The sequence below is a fragment of the Lepisosteus oculatus genome, chromosome 12 (assembly GCF_040954835.1).
Source record: "Lepisosteus oculatus isolate fLepOcu1 chromosome 12, fLepOcu1.hap2, whole genome shotgun sequence".
Classification (NCBI taxonomy): domain Eukaryota; kingdom Metazoa; phylum Chordata; class Actinopteri; order Semionotiformes; family Lepisosteidae; genus Lepisosteus; species Lepisosteus oculatus.
In genome coordinates, this window is record NC_090707.1 from 9,750,471 (window position 1) to 9,771,492 (window position 21,022).

The 21,022-nt window shown below is 38.7% G+C and overlaps 1 protein-coding gene across 4 annotated transcripts in view; it reads right to left on the reverse strand.

The window, feature by feature from the left end:
* Window positions 1–21,022, reverse strand: part of iqca1 (IQ motif containing with AAA domain 1) — a 60,288-nt gene that overhangs the window by 25,636 nt on the left and 13,630 nt on the right. For 3 of the 4 annotated variants that reach the window (XM_015358533.2, XM_015358536.2, XM_015358532.2), the window contains exons 5-10: window positions 20,804–20,995; window positions 18,610–18,681; window positions 13,901–14,106; window positions 10,896–10,980; window positions 9,863–10,015; window positions 6,319–6,394 (exon numbers count right to left, since the gene is read on the reverse strand). In XM_015358533.2, the coding sequence (XP_015214019.2) occupies window positions 6,319–6,394; window positions 9,863–10,015; window positions 10,896–10,980; window positions 13,901–14,106; window positions 18,610–18,681; window positions 20,804–20,995 (784 nt within the window). The remainder of the gene's footprint in view (window positions 1–6,318; window positions 6,395–9,862; window positions 10,016–10,895; window positions 10,981–13,900; window positions 14,107–18,609; window positions 18,682–20,803; window positions 20,996–21,022) is intronic. The other variant, XM_015358535.2, reaches the window with a different exon arrangement.

The following is a 21,022-nucleotide window of genomic DNA, read 5'->3' on the forward strand; positions in this document are numbered from 1 at the left end:
ACAAACAAAGCTTAAAGTAGTCTATTATTGAACTGAGATAAACAGTCCCTAAAAACAGGAACAGGGAGGAAATTCGCAATTAAGATTTGTACAAGGCAAACCGACGTCAAGAAAACTCTTCCATCATGCTGAAGTGGCCACAAGGCTGTTCTGAGTAATTAGTCAGAAAGAGGGAAATGAAGTCGGAATTATTCAGCTAAATAACCTGCGGCCCTTTGTCCCTTGGCTTTCTCTCACACATGGGAGGAAGACAGCCTTCCGCTGCACAAAGGCACAGAGCCAGGGGGAAGGGTAGTAATTCACATCAGAGAAGGCAGGTGGGAATTGCACTTGCCAAGACATTTGAATCCACTCTGCTGTGAAACCTGTAGATCTCTGTTCTCAAGCTTCTTGCCACACACCACACCATGTGACACGGCATTCTGCTCGATTCTTAAGCCCCATAAGATCGCAGTATGCTTTTATACTCAACTCATATAGCAACAACTGCAGCTGTAAGTGTTACGCCCAGACTAGCCAGAGCTCGCAGCTCATGATCGCCTTGGAAACTGGGCTAATTTTCACGAGGAGCTCAATTCAACCAGTGAATTGTTTGGACTCACTCGGGCCAACTGTCCCCACCTCCTCTGTCAAATTAATGGGTGCTATTGGACAGGATATTTAAACCCTGCTCTGCCACTGGTCCGGCACTCTGTCATTGAGCTACCTTCCAACAATGGTAGCACCCTCAGCAATACCCTCAGAAAGGTTTCAGGCAGGATTTAGGATACTTTGCCTGAATCCTGCCTGAAACCCTTCCCATTCTGCCTCTGTGCAGCCAGCTGCAGTCTAAAGCAATGGACAAGTGGCATGGTTCCCTGCCTGTAGTCCTGCTCGGGGGCCCAGTCACCCTGTCTGCATCTGCTCTACAAGCTGTACTTGTCTCCGAGTCCTGTCTTATACCTATCTTCGTCTTGCTTCCACAATCATGATCAGCCTCGGTCAGCCTCGCCAAATCTCCACCAGTCTCTGTGCGCAAACCTGCTATGGCTATCTCTGCCTGCCTGGGACCCTCTCTGAGTCTTCACTGGGCTACAGCTCTCCATCCTGTCAGTAACATGTGGCTTCCTCCATCAGATCGCTGCATCACAACAGTAAGTTTATAGACATGTTCTACAGCAGGGTAGAGTATACCATGAAATGTCTGAGGCGGAAGCATTCCTCAAAAATAAGGTTCAAGGGAACTACTACATGATCAAAGGGCAGTCACGTTAACATATAAACGTACTAAAACCTCACTTTGAAATCTGATCAGTTTATGAGATCAAGATTCAAGCTGCCTTCACCAGGACCCACTTCTAAAAGTCACTTTTGAAAAACATCCTCAGGGCATTCTGATGCCTAATTGCTTTTCACTGCAAAGTTGGGGGATTTGGGATATTTTGTTAAAGACAGAACCATTTTAGCTCATAAAGATGCTTGGAGGTACAAGGATTAGACTATTTTGGGTGCAACAAAACTAAGGGTCAGTACCTGAGCTGACTCTGTTATTACCATCTCTAGAACATTGTTCTTAAACAATGTCTCACTCATGAAAGATACTGGAATCTTTTTACAAATATACAATTTACCTGCTATAGTTTTAAATGCTCTATTTTTCAGCCATGTTTGCATGTCTGAAAGGTCATGAATATTGAATAGTCTGCACTGCTGTCCCCACTTTTGCAGTACATTTGACTGGGCACTTATTCACCAGGTCTCTTTATCCACTGTTCTCAGGAAAATCAATGGGATTTTTTCCTGGTCGTCCTTGGTAACCAGGGCCTTGGCCCATTTTTCAGGAAAATAAAGAAGGAATAAGTACAAGAGGGCACAGAATATTTAATGCTTTGTATTTTTCATCTTTATCTCCACCTACATAGAGATAACTACTAGGCACCAAGCTACCATGTCATATACAGACATACACAGTAGCTCAATGAAGAAGAAATATAATAAACATTCTTGTTTCAGGAGCATAGACAGAGTGACAGGGATTTCTCTTTTTTTACATAATGCAACCCTTGATAGCCTTTTACACACCAGCCAGGTCCCACAGAAACCTTCAGAAAAAAAGCAATATAACTAATTCCTTAAATTGACAAATACATTTATGCTATTCAGAAATCAGTCTTAAGCTGTAGTCCTTCATCTTCCTGATTTGTAGACAAGAATGTCATAGAAGCATAGTATATGCAGGTTAAAGAATACCAAGACACCTAATTGTATGAATGTATTTCAGTACAGACTGGTATGCAAGTGCACATATTTCTTCTCTCTGGCAGAACAACTTGTTTTCACCATCAAAACACTGACAGGAAGAATGATTCCTATTAAGTAACATTTCCTATTGCAAAGACCTTGGCCAGGAAACTTAAATTAAACACAAGATCAGCTCAGGCAAATGGACCGTGACGTTGCCACACAGGAAAAAACTTTTTTTGCAAGGCTACCACTCTTTTGCAAAAAGGTGGACTTTTTCCACAGCTGGATATAACAAAAAATGTTGGTGTTTTGAAATTGCCATAAAAAGGGATGCACAATCCCTGCAATTAAAAAAGGGTTAGTTTCGCTTTTAAAAAATATGATTTACTTAAATGTCAGTGTTAATTTGGAAAATGCTTTATTTTTTTAATTTAAACAGAGCAAACAAAGCTTTGGAACTGTACCAGTCTTTCATTGGGCTTGGATAAATAAAAGAAGACTGCAGCTTGGTTTACACATCATTATACTTAATAAACTCATTATGTAATTATACACCTATTAAGGACACCTGATAAAACAATTCTTATACAGAGCTAAGAGGAAAGGAAAACACTGTTAATTTGAAACAAAGAGGGAAAGAAGTTTTACATGCAAAACCCTTGTTTAAATAGCACGTCACCCTAATTACTAATCCCAAAAGTTTGAAACAAAGTCCCAGAAGAGCCTGCTTTTGCACATTCCCATGAAAATTAGGACAGAACAGGGACAGCAGACTTTTAAAATCTGGGAACCAGTCAATCAGTTTGCAAAATATTCAAACAACTAAGCATGAACTGGTGAGAAGTCAGTTTACACATGTTTACAATGTATCTGACAAGAAACTAATCACATACTAAGTTAAAAATCACACCCAGTAGCATGTTATCCTTTTGTCCTTCAAGATCCCACATACATCTCAGCAGTAAACTTGAGAGGCAATGCTAAAAACATCTCAAAACATTGAGATTGTTGATGTGTGTCAATTTCCTTTCATGTTTGGTTGAGGTTAATGGTGTGGTTTTAACGTGCTTTAGCTGGGACTTCACAGGAGCAGGCACCACATTTCTGGGACCGTCCTTCCTGAAATCGCAGGCCTGGACTCTGTGGCATTTCCTCTATGAGAGCAAATGTGTTCATTTGCCCTTATTACCATGAAAAAAAGAATTGCTGCAGTATTAATGAAGCAACAGGTGGCAGAATTTCAACCTGATGCCAAAGAAATGCTGCTCAAGCATGGAAGTCACTCTCCAAAAAGGTGAAGTACTAAACATACAATTTTTAAAAATGTCAGTGATTCATTAGCATGGCAGACAAACTGAACACTGGCTAAAGATCTCTAGTTTGACCAGAGTGTACACAATCTAGTTCATCCACACTGCCAAGTTCCTTGAATTCACACCAGAATACAATTAAAAGGGATCCAAAGCACCTACAAAAGACTAGTTAGGATGTTGGCAACATCAGGCTAAATGGAATAAATTAATCAGAAAATATCGTTGTGCCCTGGAGTACAGATTACTCAGTGATAAATTACTATTACTAGGTGATCAATGCAATCCTTATATTTTTTCACTTTACAACTGAGTAAGATACAATATCTTCATAAAAAAATGTATTTCCTCATGATGTATAGTGTGATAGAGAATGGAAATATGAAATGAAGTTTTTTCTCATGATATAGATAATAACCAAGAATAACCACTTATAAGATGTTACAGTTGCACCTTGACCCTGGTCATTTTTTTACTCTACCATACATCAATGTGATAAAAAGCGACAGCCTTTTCAGTGACTCTTTAAGTTAGAAAGGGGAAGTTCTTTAGTATGTCTGTCAAGGCACAGAAGGAACTAGAAAGGACAACTCATGACAGAGAAGGCATTAATTTCTGTTTTTCTGAGGAGCTAGTTTCCTACCTCCAATGCCCCGCATTGGCAACAGAACTTGCAGTAAAACAGATGAAAGTCATGAGCTTCCTCCACAGTGAACAAAGGTCAGTCCAGGAGAGGAAAGAGGGCTCTCGCTTTTTTGTGAAAAAGGGTTTATTTATTTCTCCTTCTTGTCATTATCTTGATTTAATGCAGAGGTTTGGCTCTTTCCAGCACCTCCCTTGAGGTGCTGGCCTCCAATGAGCTGTCATGACTAAATTATTCTAATGAGCGGAAGAAAGAGAAATAAATAATCCAGGTTTTGTCAAGATTATCAGGTCACCTCCTGAAATAGAAAGTTATAAGGCTGCTCAAGATTATAGTCTGAACTGTGTGTATAGTACATACACGCATGTCATGCATACAAGTATACATGAGAAATTCCTTTTCGCTAAGAAACATCAAAGAAAGCTAAACAGCAACTCTGAATTAAGGTTAATATGCAAATTCAAGAGTGATGGCCAACATGTTTCACCCTAATGATTTAGAGTTAAGGTCATTATGAGAAACACATTTAGAGCTGTTCATAGAGACTTTTGCTTTCTTGGAAAGCCTTACTCTAAACAGTTTTTGTCATAATAACCTTAGGCACAGTTGTAGTACACTAATGAATGTGAATAAAGGCAAAACAGATGTTTCTGATGTTTGTTTGCCTACATTTAATATATGCTCAGCAGTATTAAAGGTATGTTTAAATGATTCTGTTTCTAACATTGTGATATAGTCATTTAATCTGTATTATTTCCTTAATATAGAACGTGCTACACATATAAAATGATACAGTTTCACAAACTGACAAGCTGGTCAGCAACAGCCACAGTCACAGTCATAAACATAGTCATAGACAAAGGAAAACCTCAGCTCTTGTTTGTTTACTCTCCTTAGAACATCTTAAGCGACTATTATTCAAAGCAATTACTGAAAGTCGATCCATAATTCTGTGCTAGTATAATCAAAGATGGTACAATGAAGAAAGTTTTCCCTAAGGCTGTTAAGCCAATGTAAGTCATTAAAGGTTTGATGTGGTAAACATGAGAGTCTTAAAGTGGAAAAAGAACAAATTTGCCAATCAGACCCAAGGAGGCCCTGTGGTAGTCCAGTATGGCTCACTGCGTGTTCAGATAGCTAACACAAGGGGGCAGCGTGGTGCAGAGCGCAATGGACTGTAAGCGGCTTAGCGGCCCCGCGGCCCTCTTGTCCCCATTGCTTTCTCTCCCATTTGTCACCCTGAGAGTCAGGCTATTCTGTGTGGCATCAATGAAAGGAAACATCAGCACAATGCGGGGTCTGGGCTGTGGTGCTTTTGATTAAACTGATTAAGCTGATTTGCGATGTACTGATTCAAAAAAATACATCCAAATAAATATACTTCTGCACAGATGAAAGGTCTGTAAAAATCAAAGTTAGAGTTACAAAGGGCAGCCCGACATCCTGAGTTACATACGCAAATCCCGTCAAGCAGCCTCTCCTAATCCCCCGAGTATGCTGGCACACTGCTTTATGAGGTCAGGCTCCTAGGCAATGAAACTGTGGGGGATTTCCCAGACTGCTCTCCAGGCCTCTTCTGTATCATCCCATGTTCCCCAGTTCATGGACCAGTTAGTATTTTTCAGTGCCAGCACTAGGTAAAAAACAATTTCAAAATATTTTTCTTGGACACATTTAATCTAACGGTTCTATGAAACTAATTCCAAAAATATAATTTGGATATCACCCCAGTGGAGAGAAAAGGGAGAGTAAATGGTCAAATATATCTTTATGGTGATGCCCGGCACTTTAGGCCACAGATATGGAAGATCCATGAGATCAGACCAAGTGGTTCAGGCTATAATCTCATTGCAGGGAGCTCACAGGCCACGGACGGGTCTCCCTGTATTTTTAGGCTATGCACTTTCTCCAAGCCCCTCTAAGCCTGCACAGCCCAGTGCTCACCCCTCCTGTAAATCATACAGAAGGGCTGGTGCACAACACAGGTGCAAGCTGTCTTCATCCTTCCTATTTACTTTGGCCACAGTGAACAGTAAACTAGCAGGCTCAATCGCCTGCGGCACATTGAGATTGAATTTATCACCCGCAATGGGGAATACTATGAACACCATAGCTGGTATCTCCAGATACTGAAATACTGACCTCTGTATGTTTTGCTTCCTTCTGTCATTGTGGGGAGGAAGTTGCTAGGGGCCATTTTCCAACCTTCCTCTTCCTCCTGTAAATTCAAAAGTAATAACCCAAGAAGAGAAAAGGTTGAAGACAAAATCATGGGCCCCCAGACACTTCATAGACAGTGATCAATGAAGCACTCCCTGGTTCACTTATTATCTTATTCTAGTTTATTGAGATTACAGTCCTGAAGAAAAACGGTGATCAAGACTGAGCTCCTAAGACTAGGAGGCAGGATTTCAGCACAATATTTATTTCCGTGCAGCTATTATATAAAGGAAGAACTGCAATCAATTAAAATGAAGTAAAATCAATTTAGATTAAATTAAATTATTGAAATGAAAGACTAGCTTAGGGAATACATGTAGGACTTGTAATTTACTGTAGTATGGTGGTGAAATCAACAGTAGAGACAGACAGAGCAATGAGTGTGATTGCTATTATTCTCAGTTCTAATGTTGTCCTTACATAGCTTTTCATTTCTCTCGCCTACTTAAGAATGTATTTTTTATTGTTTCAATACACTTACTTGATAAACTACTATTCTCCAGGTAAACCAAATTAATGTCTTTAGCAGACTTACCAGGCAGTTTAAAAGACTTATATAGTCTTGAAACACATATTTGGGAGCTCAGGGATTTGCAGCTCCCTGTACAGGATGAATAAAAGTTTTATCTCTTTGTCTGGTCAGCACTATAAAAATGTCAGTCCCAAATGGAATAACATATCAATCACATCAGTGTTTACTTTTCTTAAACAAAAGCAGACACAGAAAAAGTGTTCATATTCAGGTGTTTTCTATCACTAATACGGAACATGAAAATTAAAACATCAATTCAACATCACATATCTTTGAAGCACACCCTTCATACTGTGCTTGTGACAGATACAGATGTGATAGCATTTTCAATACATGGATTTCTATGTTGAAAAGTGCCCAGACTGCGTAATGACAAAAAAATGCTTTGACGTTACTTTGCATGTATTCTTTTCCTACGCTGTTTTCCAATAAGTTATATTTGGATTTCATGTTTTCCCAGAAAGCACGAGGGCCGACTCCTCATGCCGTCACTGATGCCATGTCTCATCCCCTCCCTTCCTGTCTGCTCCAGGATTCCCCTCTCCTGTCAGATCCCCTGGTGCATCACTGACACCATCTGCAGCTGGAGCTCAGGCTTCCCAGCAGGAAACCGTGACAACCACTGCAGAAGGGAGGTTTACGAATGTCACCTCAACGAGGCCGCAAAGTTCAGTTTAAGGTCTTTTTCTGTGGACAAATTCCTTTTCCAGTAAAGCCAAGGATCTTTAATTCTCTGAGACAATGGGCCCTATATTCAAAACACATAGGTGCTGAAACGGCTTCCTATGGGGATTTAAAGGGTCTTAAGGTTTGTAAATATATTTCAAAGACTGATGCGGTAGCATCTGATAGGTAGATCTTTTCAAACAGTCATGTTCTATAAAGCTTTTAAAGAGTTCAGAGCCACTTGAAAAATGCACTTAAAAAACATGTATGGCACACAACATTTCTAAAAATATATAGTGCTTTCCTGTTGTTTGCACTGTCCACTTTTAGTTAAGAAAAGTCAGTGTTCGATCCATGATTTCGAATTGAAATAGATTTCCACTATTTTGCACATGAACAGCTACTTCACATTCCATCCTCATCTGGTACACATTATTATGCATTATTTTCCAGTTGTTATTATTATTTTCCATGAGCAATTAAAGGTCATTTGCTTTATTTTTATCCGCTGAGGCTTTTCCTTGCAGTTGACCCAAGATGCAAAGGGGTTCAAATTGCTCACGAGCAAAAAATACTTTCAAGAAATTAGAAGGAAAAAACAAAGCTTTTGACATTAGTCCAAGGAAACCTAACAAGAAAGTCTGGGATCACTGGTAGCAACTGTTGTGTGACATTTTTTACCATGCGTATTAAAAAAAGGAAGTGATTAGTTACTCTGCATCACAGTCAGTACGAACAATGGCTCCATTCTAGTACACCTAATTGAAGTCATTCAATATTGCTGCCCATGTGTAATTTATACCTTTTATGTAAATCCTGGCAGTCATAACATGTCGACCAGAGGAATATAGATCCCTTAATTCACTGCCACCACATGTATGATTTAGGATAGCTGTCAAGCTAATTTTATTATGACAGACCTTTAACTCAGAGAGCACCTGGCATATCCATAATGTTGGTTAAGCCAGTCCTTTTACAAAGACCTGAACTCAGGTGGCATTTGTAATCAGAATCTAGTCATCCTCATACTACATTTGCTCAGTTTTTTCTTTCTTTCCAAAGCAAAAGCATATGTCTTCGGTCAAAATGGAGCACATGAAGAAGTTCTTACAATGGTCACATTGTGAACAGCATACTGGTGGCACTAAAAACTAACTTGACTCAAATGCCCCACCATCAATGCGAGTCTATCATGAGTAATTAAGTGTATCGTTTAATTTTACAATCAGTCCAGAAGTATTTTAATGCATTTGTTGTGTCGTAAGGGTTCCTCTGCATCTACATGAGCCTCAGTTTAATTTGAGGAAGAAGGCTGATAACTAATTGTTGACAGTCATACAAATTACACATTAGTGAATTTTAAAATATAGGATAATAAAGGTAAATTGTTTTGTTTATGAAAATGGGACTTTGCTTGTTTCATTCTTTTTAAAAGTACAGGTTTCTTGGTTTATCTTTTGGGAATCTCATAGCTAAATTACAATGTGAGTTTTTTATTTCACCGCAGTGTTTCCATGTACAGTATAAATACAATTATGTTAAAAGAAGAAAGTACTAATCTATAAAATGTAGGAATTTTCTTTAGTAAGTGAAGCAACTGAGTGTTGCATATGATGTATAGTAGTACAGCACCTACACAAAAACATTTATGAAGCATTTGCGATGCTTATTATATTACTGAAAGCAAATGTGCCTCAAGTTGCTTCCCAAAACGGCTTTGCATTGCTAGAGAATGACTATAAGAGAATATTATAAGGGCATAATATCATAGCAAGGGTTATCTTCATCAAAAGATGACTAAGGATTAGTTTCATTTGTAGACGTTAAATAGTTTATTTTCTTGTTTCACAGGTGCTGCAGAACGAGACATCTTATTCCATAAGGACTGACTTCTATTTCTTACACAGTGGGGTAAAGATAGTCATGCCAAACAGATTTCCAATGAGGCGGTAATACAAAAAGCACGTGACTGGGGAAAAAAAAGAGATAAGATGGCGTGGATGATGTGACTAAAGAGAAGGAATGTCAACAAGGAAAACCCAATCAATCACGGGACTGTTTGGCATGCAGTGTGTAAACCCAAGAACATTCTGCTGCAAAAGAAAATAAACTGCTCCTACTATGCCGCTGGCCAGTGGAATCCCTAAAAACCACAGTCTACCTGATGGGATTAAAATAATATGCAGTGCATAGCCCTTCCTGATGTTCAATTTAAATAACTCAAGCTGTTCTCCAGTCAGTTCTGAAGGGAATATGTGACACTCTCACCTCTGCATCTCCTTTGCCTTTCTTCCCTTTCGACTTTCCCTTCTTGTCTTTCGTTTTCCCCTTCTCCTTCTTTCCAGACTTTTTGTCTTTCTTCCCTTTGCTTTTATTTTTCTTGTCCTTCTCTTCCTCTTTCGCTGCCAACTCTGCTGCCACCTTCAAAGGTATAACCAGCCGCACACACAGTAGATCAGTCGATCAGCTCATGAATCGATCAGTCAATAAATCAAGCGGCCAGCCAGCCTGAGACTCAATCACTCATTCATGCTTATGCCTTACAGACCTTGTAACGACCAACACAGAATAGGCAGTGATTTGTAACACAATTCTGCAATTTCTGCAAAGAAAGAAGACAACTTGTGCTGGTTACAGCCTTGAGAAACATATCAGAACATCGATCCGCTTAACCAAGCTTGTTATTGAAAAGAGACATGATAAACGGCACCATAAATTACTGTAAAGTATGTTGAAAGCTTTCAGGAACACAAACTTAATAAGACTTTAGTCCTGAAAGCTAAAAAATATGCAATGTGTTCTATGTTCTCAACACTATAAATAGATTGTGCAACTGTAATGGTGAGTAGATTTTTGTTATTCAGAAAAGGTGTTCTGGCAGTTCAAAAAACAGCTTCCTTTTTTTAGCTGGGATTAGATATAATGCACTTCAAGTAGGGTCTGTGCTTATGGATCAGTCCTTTTTTGATAGATTCTGGACAAGCTGCAGTCTTAATATGATGCATTATAAAGGAATCATTGTGCACATGAACTGTCTATTGTGGAATCTTCTGTTTCTTTAGTACCTTCTACAAAAAATCAATTTTGAGCACACTGCATAAATTGTCAGCTTTTGGTTACAGTCTTGAGAACCATATTAGAGCATTGATCAGCTTAACCAAGCACTTTATTGAAGAGAGACATGATAAGCATCATCATAAATTACTGCAAACCATGTTATGTTAAAACTATATGGATAAAATGAGCTTGTTTTTTAATTCTTTTTTTTTCAGGATGATGTGAAATGAAGTTGCAATTTTACCTGTTCTGGTGTTTTCTCAGCAAATATTGCAGCCGATCCTCCATCTTCAGCGTCAGGGAAGTCAGGAAACTTCCCAGTGGCATCTCTACCAGAGTCAGAAGGAAATGGGATTGAAATTCACTGGAAAAAACACAATTACAGCTTTGACGGGAAAAACATGAATTCCATATGGTTTTCATACATAAAAAATATTGAATGAAAATACCATTTAGCTAAAATTGCCTGTTTGGAAATGCAAACTATTTTTTTTCAAATTCCACATTCCTTGATTCTTTTGCTAAATAACACACAGTAATAATGAAAATGTAGTTTTCATTATAGACTTTAATGAAAAAAAAAGACAAATAGTTGTTGAAATAGAACTTGCACGGACAGCTTGAGCTGTTGGATATTTTAAAGCTCATAAGAAATTAAACAATGAAATGTCTGAGTATTTCACAAATTTGATATTTTGAAAATGAGACATTCCAAACATTTAGATGAGGTCGATCAGATCTGACCTTTCCCTGGAGAATGAGAGGTTTGGGGGTAATGACCGGAGTCAGGTCTTTTGCAGATCTCCTGCAAGCCTAATAAAAAGCAGACTGTTACCTTTCACCGATTCTCTATTTCACCCTTAGGAGATCTGCTAATGATATGAGAGACAGGCTCTTTCTTTCTATCCCCTAAACTTCATGAATGAGGTTTGTCTGCCAATCGAGTGCCCTTGGTGTCCGAGAGCCAGAACACTTCTCAACCCTGATTATTCCCTCAGGGTGAGTAATACAGGAGCTGCTTTGCTAAGATCTAGCCAGGCAGATTTCCAATTCTGTTCCGTACACTCCTCATCTCTCACCCGCCCTGGGAAATACACAAATGGGTCGATTCGTGCAGGCCTGACCGCAAATATGTCATCCATCCTATATTACAGTCAGCAGCTCTTTGAGGTCAGCATACAAGCTGCAGGAAGTCAGGAACTGGGGTTAGGTGTATTTTTCTTGCTGAGCCCATGTCAGCGTTTTATGCAGTGATACTGAAATGAAATGACCTATAAGCACAGTCACTCCCTTTAATGGGCAGTATCACCCAGTGACAGCTCATAAATTGTTCAGGAATTCACTAATAAGGCATGTCTGTTACTCCTACTTCCTTTGGGAAATTCCTAGCCATTGCTTGCCCTTCCACAAGGCTTCACAAAGAAGCTTGATATTTACAGTTCATTGTTTCACTTAAACCTAGAGATTACAGTTGAATATGAAATTACTAGTATATCAGTGGAAAATAGAAGTCTTCGCTTCAAGAAAGTAGAATTAAGCACTACCCATGAAGGAAACACACAATTAAACATCAGTATACCCACATCACCAGGGATGGACTATCTGCAGTTGTATGGGCTATATTTATGTCCTCCACCTAGAGGTATTCCAGACCACAGCAGGAATGGGCTCTCCACTAGGCTGATGACAGCCAGTGTAAGTGCCTCTCTAGCTAGCTAGGTCCCCCAGCAGCATATTTGCAGGCTGTAAGTGGGCTTCAGGCACTTTGACAAGTACTTTAAACAACTTCCACTATTAAACAAAGGTAATCACTGTAAAGAGGATAAAAACAGTAGTCAATATCAAGTGCAAGTACAGTTTCTATACTACATACTTTTCAAATTCACTCTTCTTCTCACCAAAGCTTAGAAATACCAACGTTTGAAATACAAATTCAGTCTTCTACATCAGTCTTCTCGCTTATTAATTTTTTGAATGCTTTTACAGAAATAACAACTAAGCATATTCAAAACAGAACCCCGTTTCTACAGATGATATAATCTTACATTTTATCTTCAAGAACCTGTGTTTTTTTACGTGTAATTCACATAACAGAAATATAAAGAGTAAGGAAAAGCACAGCATATGGACCCAGTAAAACTAGGAGTAAAGCTGAGTTCACTGTAAACAGCTGTAGTGAGTAGATGGGTTTTTAAAACAGTCACAGAATCCCTAACGTTTTTGGAAAGGGAGCTCTACAGTTATGATGTAGCACATGAGGAGGCTTTAGTTTATTGTGTGGATCCTGGTCTTTGGCAGAACTTAAAAGCCTGTATCAGCAGATTTCAGATGCAGAGTATAATCAAGCAAGACCCTGAGATGTGTAGTTAGAACATTCAGTGTCTTATGTGAAACCAGAAGAATCTTAAAGTCCACTCTAAACTTCACTATAAGCCAATGCAATTTGCAGATTGTAAGATTATGAGTGTCATGACCTGATGTAGAAGAAATAGTTTCTGTACATATTAAAGCCTTTTAGCATGTCAGTGCAATCTTGATTAAATAAAAACACAAATCAATATTTCTGTGTAAGATTAGCAGAGCAAGCTCCTTAATGAGCACCATTACGCAGGTGGAAGCGTCTTGTGATAACTTCCCAATGTCAAGGTCAAAATGAAAGACCAAGGTTTCTCACTTCCGTCAATGGTTCAATTTCATGACAAGATCATGACTTAACAACACTGTCAAGTCATGATCTTTGAAAAGCTGAAATTGGGACCCTACAAGCATATCCTCAGTCCTGACAGAATTAAGCTTAAAACAATTCTTTTGTATGAACATCTTAATACCAGACATTTACAGGCAAATACTACAGCAGAAGGGTGTAATTGGGTCTGTAACTACAGCATAACAGTGAAACTCAAGACCATGTTGGCAAAAAATGTGACCAAGAAGAAACATAATAACTACATAAACAAGCACAGAATTCAGTGGAAAATCCTGAAATATTGGGATGACAGTCAAGATCTATAAATTGGCTCATGTTAGACAAACAGGAGCTGAAACAACAAAGGTAAGTACCAGGACCAAGTATAATGCCTAGATAACTTTGTTGAGTTGAGTTTAACTCTTTCAAAAGCTGCGCTTCCACAGTAATTCATAGTTGATGTCACCGGATGTATTTGGTATTGCCTTTTACATGAAACACACATACCCAGCTTGGGTGAAACACGGCTAATCTGACTCTACAGTGGACAGAGTTGTTCTTACCGGCACTCAATGAACCACTGCCGGATCTGCTCCTGTAGAGTCTCCTTAACATCAGGCCCCTCAACATCCCTCACAGCCTCCTTGATACTGCTCAGTGCCTCCTGGTACTGTGCCTCGTGCTCCTCCTGCACCAGCCGGCGGGCGCTCTCCACCTGTCGCACCCGCAGCTGGGCTGCACTGAGCTTCTGCTGCTGGGGAGGGGGTATCTGACGATCACGTGGGGGGAGGGCAGTAGAACCACAAAGACACGACAAGAAGCAACACATTTACTCATTAAATGGTCGGATAAACATTATATCTAATCCAATAATGAATACATTCGTTTCTTTAAATATAAAATGTAATTATCACATTGAAGACAATTATTACAAAAAAATGCTTGTGCAAACATCTGACACACGCATGAATTGAAAGGGTTGGTTTCTGGTTATCATTGAATACTTTTTCACTGTGATCTGATCCTCAGTTGCCCACACCTGAACAAATAGAATCTTAAAAAAACGGAGCTATTTTATGTTCAGTGCCCTTTATCTATTGCAGATTTAAGACTAAACCGATTTTTAGCACTAAATGATCTGATCACGGGGTCCAAGACCAGAGCTCTCTGTAATATTGCTGTACTTACAATATGATGCAGGGATCAGAGGGTCAGGGCGGGATCCCGAAGCAGGGAAAGGTAAATAGTCAGCTGGGCAAGAAGCATGCAGCAGCAGGTGAGGAGGAGCAAGTGGTGACAGGCAGACAAAAGTCCAGAGCCACAATCTAAAGGCAGGCAACAGCTCGAAACCAGGGGACACAAGCGAAAGAACCAAAAGGAGTTCCATAGGCAGAAACCAGGAAGCACAAGCAAGTCCAAGGCCAGTGAAAGCAGAGAAGGGGAATCCAAGAGAAGGGGAATCCAAGAGTCGAAGGTCAAACAAACACAAGAGGACAAAGGTGAAAACCAGGAAATGCCGAGACTAGCAAATTAATATTTTGACTGAGCATCCAAGTGGTGCACAGGCAGATCTTAAATAGCTCCAGTGTGCGGGTTGGGGCGGGGGGGATCTTCTTCCACAGCTGTTAGTAATGGTATGATTAGTGGTTAAACATTAGGGTTGCTGATGAAACGCCAAGGTTTTTGGCGTGAGCGAATATGACTTCATACAGAAAGCTTACTATTAACTTTCTCCAAACACCGAGGACACACATTTCAAAAATCTCTAAAGTACAGGTCTAATGCTCAACTCCTGGAGGGCCATTGTGCCTTTTTTATGTTAATCAATTGAATAATTAACATAGCTATTTTCTAAGTTACTTACATAGAGGACTTTTTTAAATGTCTTGTACATTTTCTTACTAAAATGACATATTTCATTAAAGAAAATAAGGGGCTGTCCATGAAGACAGGAACCATCTAAAGTGCTTGAGACCCTTGCTTTAAATTTAGCTATAGATTCTTGTGCACACTAAAATTATGCTTGCCACAAGATGCAGCATAGCTAATGCACCTTACAAGCATGACAAATACAAGGTCATCCTTAAAAATCCATGGGTTAACATTCATGGTGAGCAACACCAGAACACATTCTATACTGAACTGAGTTTCTGCATTTGGAAGCAGCTTTAATGGAAAACACCTGAAAGGATCAGTCTGACGAAGGAGAAGCAAATATTTCCATTGCATGTCTCAAAGAGCCTTGTCCATTGTTCCTCCACACATCTGTCTCCCTCTGTGTTTATTGTCTGATGTTTGGCCACCACAATCTGCCAGCAGGACTTCCCTTTGCACCCTTTGGAGACTGCAATGTAATTATTCTCATAAATAAATAATGTCAGAAAATGAATTTGGTCCAGAAATAAATGTTTACTGCCTTTAGCTAAGAGGGCAGTGCATGAAATGTATTCAGAGTAAACACTGAAACACTTTGGAGTATATAGCCTGTAGTCTCTTGGCAAAACAAGACTACAATTGGTTTCCAAAGCCAAGCTTGCTTTTATACAAAGACTTAATATCTGATCTTCCTTTTCCAACCTAATGAATCCAAGTACAAATATACTTAAGGAGAAAAACTAGATGTGTCTTTATGCTCGGTTAATACAACATTATAGTTTTCAACACATTATTATTCTTTCAGTATCATAAGTGGAATATCACTAACAAAGCAATGAAAAACCCTAACTGATTTATATGAAGAGCAAACATTTATTAGCCTGCTGATTTGTACATTTATTAATTATTAATTTAGCCAAAGGGCGATATCAACATATAATATATTACTCTATGTATAATTAAACATGAAAGGGAATCTGAAATTCCTGTGGCAAGTCTGTAAAATAATTCAGACTTTGTTTATGAAACATTAATTATTAGGTGCTGTAATGCCTCAAGATAATAAGTCAGTTTATTTAAAATATATATTTTCTCCCTTTTCTTTAGCTACGGCAGCAAAAATGTTCACATATGCTTATTATATGCTTGCAGTCTGTGTTTCCATATTTTTTGTGGCAAAACTATGCATCACTAATGAGCCACATACCAGGAGCTTCAGTTCATATAAAGTAATAGGGCCAATCATTTTCAATAGATTCCAGTAGAGAATTTTACATTTGAGAATAAGGATTTGTTTCAAGCAAACACCCATTGCTCAATATGTGCTTGGACAAATACTGTTAAAACCATGCATTACAAATTCTGCAGAATGTTAATATGTAACAATTACACGGAATAATTCTCAAAATTTCATAGCAGTTTACTTTCACCATAAAATTCACAAAGAAGGAAATATGCTTCAGGAAGAAGAATGAATAATTGTTGAGGATACATTATGCAAGGCCACTGAAAACAGACTTATAAACAGACCTATCTGTAAAACATTATGCAAGACAAACCATGTTAATTTCAGTAGAGAAAAAGCAGTTCCTTCCTTAGCGTACCAAACTGATTAAATCCTGGGCTGCACAATAATGACAAAGCTCAGACGTAGCCCAACACTCTGCTTTAGTAATGTGAAAATTTGCCTGATGTTTGTATTGATGGCCTGCAGCCTGTTGTTAAAAGAAACAATGAATCTCCTACAGCTGAAAAAAAAAGAAGAATCACTCAGAAATGTTCGTACAAGGCTCATTGTAAAGAGAATGTTGTCTGTAATTCTGTCTTATTTGCCTTTTCCACCATTTGGAAAAGGGGAATTTATTGGGAATATCACCTAGAGTGTGGCCTCATTTACATTGTATTAAAGATACATTCACATGTAAAGCAGGATATCAAGTACTGACAACAACCTGAATTCAGAAGCTATTTAAAAAGGTCCAAAAAACTTAGCATTAAAATGACAATTTACTGCTACTGAACGTTGGTGGCAGAAAGAGAGAGTGAACAACTTCACATGCAGTTCTACAATACAGCCCTGAAAAGGTGTTTAAAATCAGCACAGCATGTCATCAATTTCACAAAGCTGTCAACAAGCTCTTAAAAGGCACATATCTGTCTTCTCAGAGATATACACTACAGCATGGTCTGGCAGTTGTATGTGGCAGAGTGCACAAACTGAAACTGGCCTTTGACCTGTCTTCAACACAGTCGAACTCAAACTTTTTCTAACCTGGCAAACCTGAAAGCTGGAATTGTTTTTTCTGCTATATATTCAAACTATTTTACATCATTGTACTAGGTAAGGAATATTACTATATTACTTCACTGTACTAGGCTGCACTCTTTTTGCATTGGTTAAGATGCAGCTTTCCCACATATTTCATCTTCAGGAGCCATCACAAGTCATAAATTCTTCTCGCAAGACATGTCTTTATTTGTTTCAGGCTATTTTCTCGTGAAAACCCGCGAGATAAAAATGTTGCACATAAAAATAAAGTACTTTTTGCAAGCTGTCAAAATAATGTGGCTATATATTGTACACTACTGATATGCTGCTTTTTGGATTAAAATACCAATTCTGCAATAACAATATGTTTTAAGACCTACGTTAAACCTAAGTCAAACCTACGTTGTGTTTATTTTAAAATGAAACAATTCAAGGCAGCTGTCAGATGACAGTGTGTATGTTTTTCCTAAGCTTCCTTTAAGGCTCATATTTAAAACAGACTCCTTTTTTGTCTCAAAAGAAGGCAAGTATAAAATTATTTTATGGAGTGATTTTTACACTTTCAAACTGCACACAGATGCCTGACCTTCTAAACCTCTTAATTTTGCTCTTTTAGGCCACATACTGTATACTGTATATCTCTGTCACTGGCACCTGCTTGTTGTTTTCACCTGCTGTGAAATAGCGTTAGCTCTATTATCATGCATCATTTGTATGCTACTTCTACATGTTTGTATGCTACTTTAAAGAGAAGTAGATTAGTAACCAGAATGCTTTACAGTGATCTCCAATATCATGCACTGTTTTGCCCAAATTACTGCCATTTTATACAGTAACTCAGGTCCTTTTTGTCACAGTTCTCTGAACTTTACTTCTATTAATTCTTTTTATGCTTTAATTACTTAACTGTATTTTAATACATGTAACTGCTGTATATTACAGGGAAATTGTGTAACATATCTCAGATATAGATTAGTTTTTTTTTGTAAAGACCTCCTGAGTTAGCTTAACAGCTCACATTGCTATGGGCTCAACAAAACTGGCACTGCCCTGCTAGATAGCTCAGAACTTAAAAACTTTTTTTTAAAGTTCCCTACTGACTTAGGACGCATTACGTTGATTTCTCACCATTCCTAGGAATATCATCTCCTCTAATCGTTCCTTTTTTGTTTTCTTCCTCTGACTATAGCCCAGCCAGACCTGCAAAACACAGAAAAGAGTTAGCAATACTTATTACAAAGTGTACAGATTTGTACAAATGTGTACAGATGGAAAGCTTCTACTGTATGTAGTGAATGAGCCCTTGCAGTTTTCAAAGAGAGGCAAATAATGAGATTTTGTGGTTTATTTGTAACAGCAAAAATACCAAACAACTGGTAATGTCCAATATGAACTAAGCAATAAGATACAATAAGATACAATACAATAAGATACAAGCAACTGAATGATGAACCACACAGTCCTACTAAAAATACGAATCAAAAACCTGGACTTGCCTTCAAGATAAGATAGCATGACTCAAAAGTAAGCAGATAGATGGCAGCTTTGAATCAATCACTGAATGCAGTTTTGAGGGTTCAAACATACTTCCAAAACCTCAGCATGGAAAAAAGCATTAACTGTTTAGCACTGAAACTTGATAAATCCGCTTTGTGGTAAACCAAAGGATCAGTAATCTAAATACTAAAGACACTGAACTGCCAGACATTTTATGGGCTGTTAACAGATAAGACTCCTACTTATCCAACACATATGAAATATCCTACAATGAAGAAGACTTATTCTATAATTACTTTTTATTTCTGCTATGAGAAAGAAAGTCCTTTCACACATACGCACATATGTGAAGGAACAAGTAATAGGTTTATTCCATGCCAAAAAGAGAAGAAAGAAAACACAATGTTTCAGCGGCAGAAACGTTGTGCTTTCTTTCTTCTCTTTTCAGCATGGAATAAACCTATTACTTGTTCCTTTGCAGTCTACACATGCTGACGCAGCTCCCCACCTGAACTACTCACATATTGTAAGTGAATGCCAGCTCTCACTTGCAAATAGTTCCCCCCTCTCTAATTATTTTTTTTTATGTCTGTTACTAAGGGTACCAAAGGCTAATTATTGTTATTTTTACTCATGCATTCTGTATTCTGCACATTTTTAGGCATATGTTCTTGCCCTTACAAAATCTGCTCAATAAAATATGAAAGATTCCTTCATGCTTATATATAACATCTTCACTAAGTCGTAATGCTCCAGTGATTCTTACTCATTCACTTGGCATTTCTCTCTCAGAAAATGTCTTGCTGCTATTTATAACATTTCTATATTTTGTGGCTGCTGTGACAGCTTCATGTAGAGATGAATCAAAATACTTGTGCAGGAACGCTGCCCCATAACATCACAGAAGCACTCATAGGACTAGACCTAGTTACATAATGATCTGAAAACTATGTTCTGGTTGTATATTCCTTGTATATCAAGTAATGTTTTTCTGTTCACTAAACTGATGCATGTCATGTACTTGGCTGTTTGTATATGACCAGATGAAGTCAGATGAGTGTTATTGTTTATGTGTTTATTGCACAACAGCTGAAAATTAAATCTAAAAAAGCCTCTATCGTTTCACGTCCAAAATGTCCCTTCATGTCTACTGCTACATCAGCCATAACGTGCATTCTAGCTCAGAGACAGAATGATGCCTTGGATAAGATAAAGCTTTAGCGAGATCAATGAAATAAAACCTGCTTTCCTTCGTCTCTTGAAAATTCCTTCCTCACATAAACAACAAACAACAGTGTTAGCAGAGGACCCGAACAAAACCTTTGTTTTTGAGGCAGATTTTATTTCACATAAAGAGCTCTGATCATCATAATCTCATCCTCTGCACGACACAGTGCTGCAGTTTTGCAAAGGCAGGAACAAACTACCTGCTGCATTGCTATGTAAACACAACAACTAATAATAATAATAATAATAATAATAATTATTATTATTATTCCTTACATTTAAAAGTAATGGGGACCCCTCTCCACCAATGTGTGCAGCTCCCACCTGGATAATGCGACGGCAGCCATAGTGTGCACAATACGCAATGACCACAGAGAGTCAGGACCTCAGTTCTACATCTCATCCAAACACAATGTCCACATCACTTTATTGGGGCATTAGAAAGGTGAGCGCCCCTTGCTGGTCCCACTAATACCACAGTTTTTGCTTAGCTTCAGTGGGTTGCCTGTTTTGAGCTGCAGGGTGATATGGCTGCTGGCACTGAAATTGTGCCTGCTGCCTGGTTCCGTGTGGCAGTCTGTGATATATGTGCTCTAACCTTCTGAATGCGGGTGGCTGCTTCATGAGGATCCAGGGAGCTGGCTCCGCGCGTCTTGGCCAGCCGCTCCTTCTCCTCCTCCTGCCGGATCTCCCTCATGAACCTGGCCCTCAGCCGGCCCTGCCGCGCGCGTTCCGACACCTGCACCAAGCGGGCCGCCTCCTCCAGCGACATGGACCGTGCTGGGGCCTTCTGTGAAAGAACAGGCCAAACTCTGGA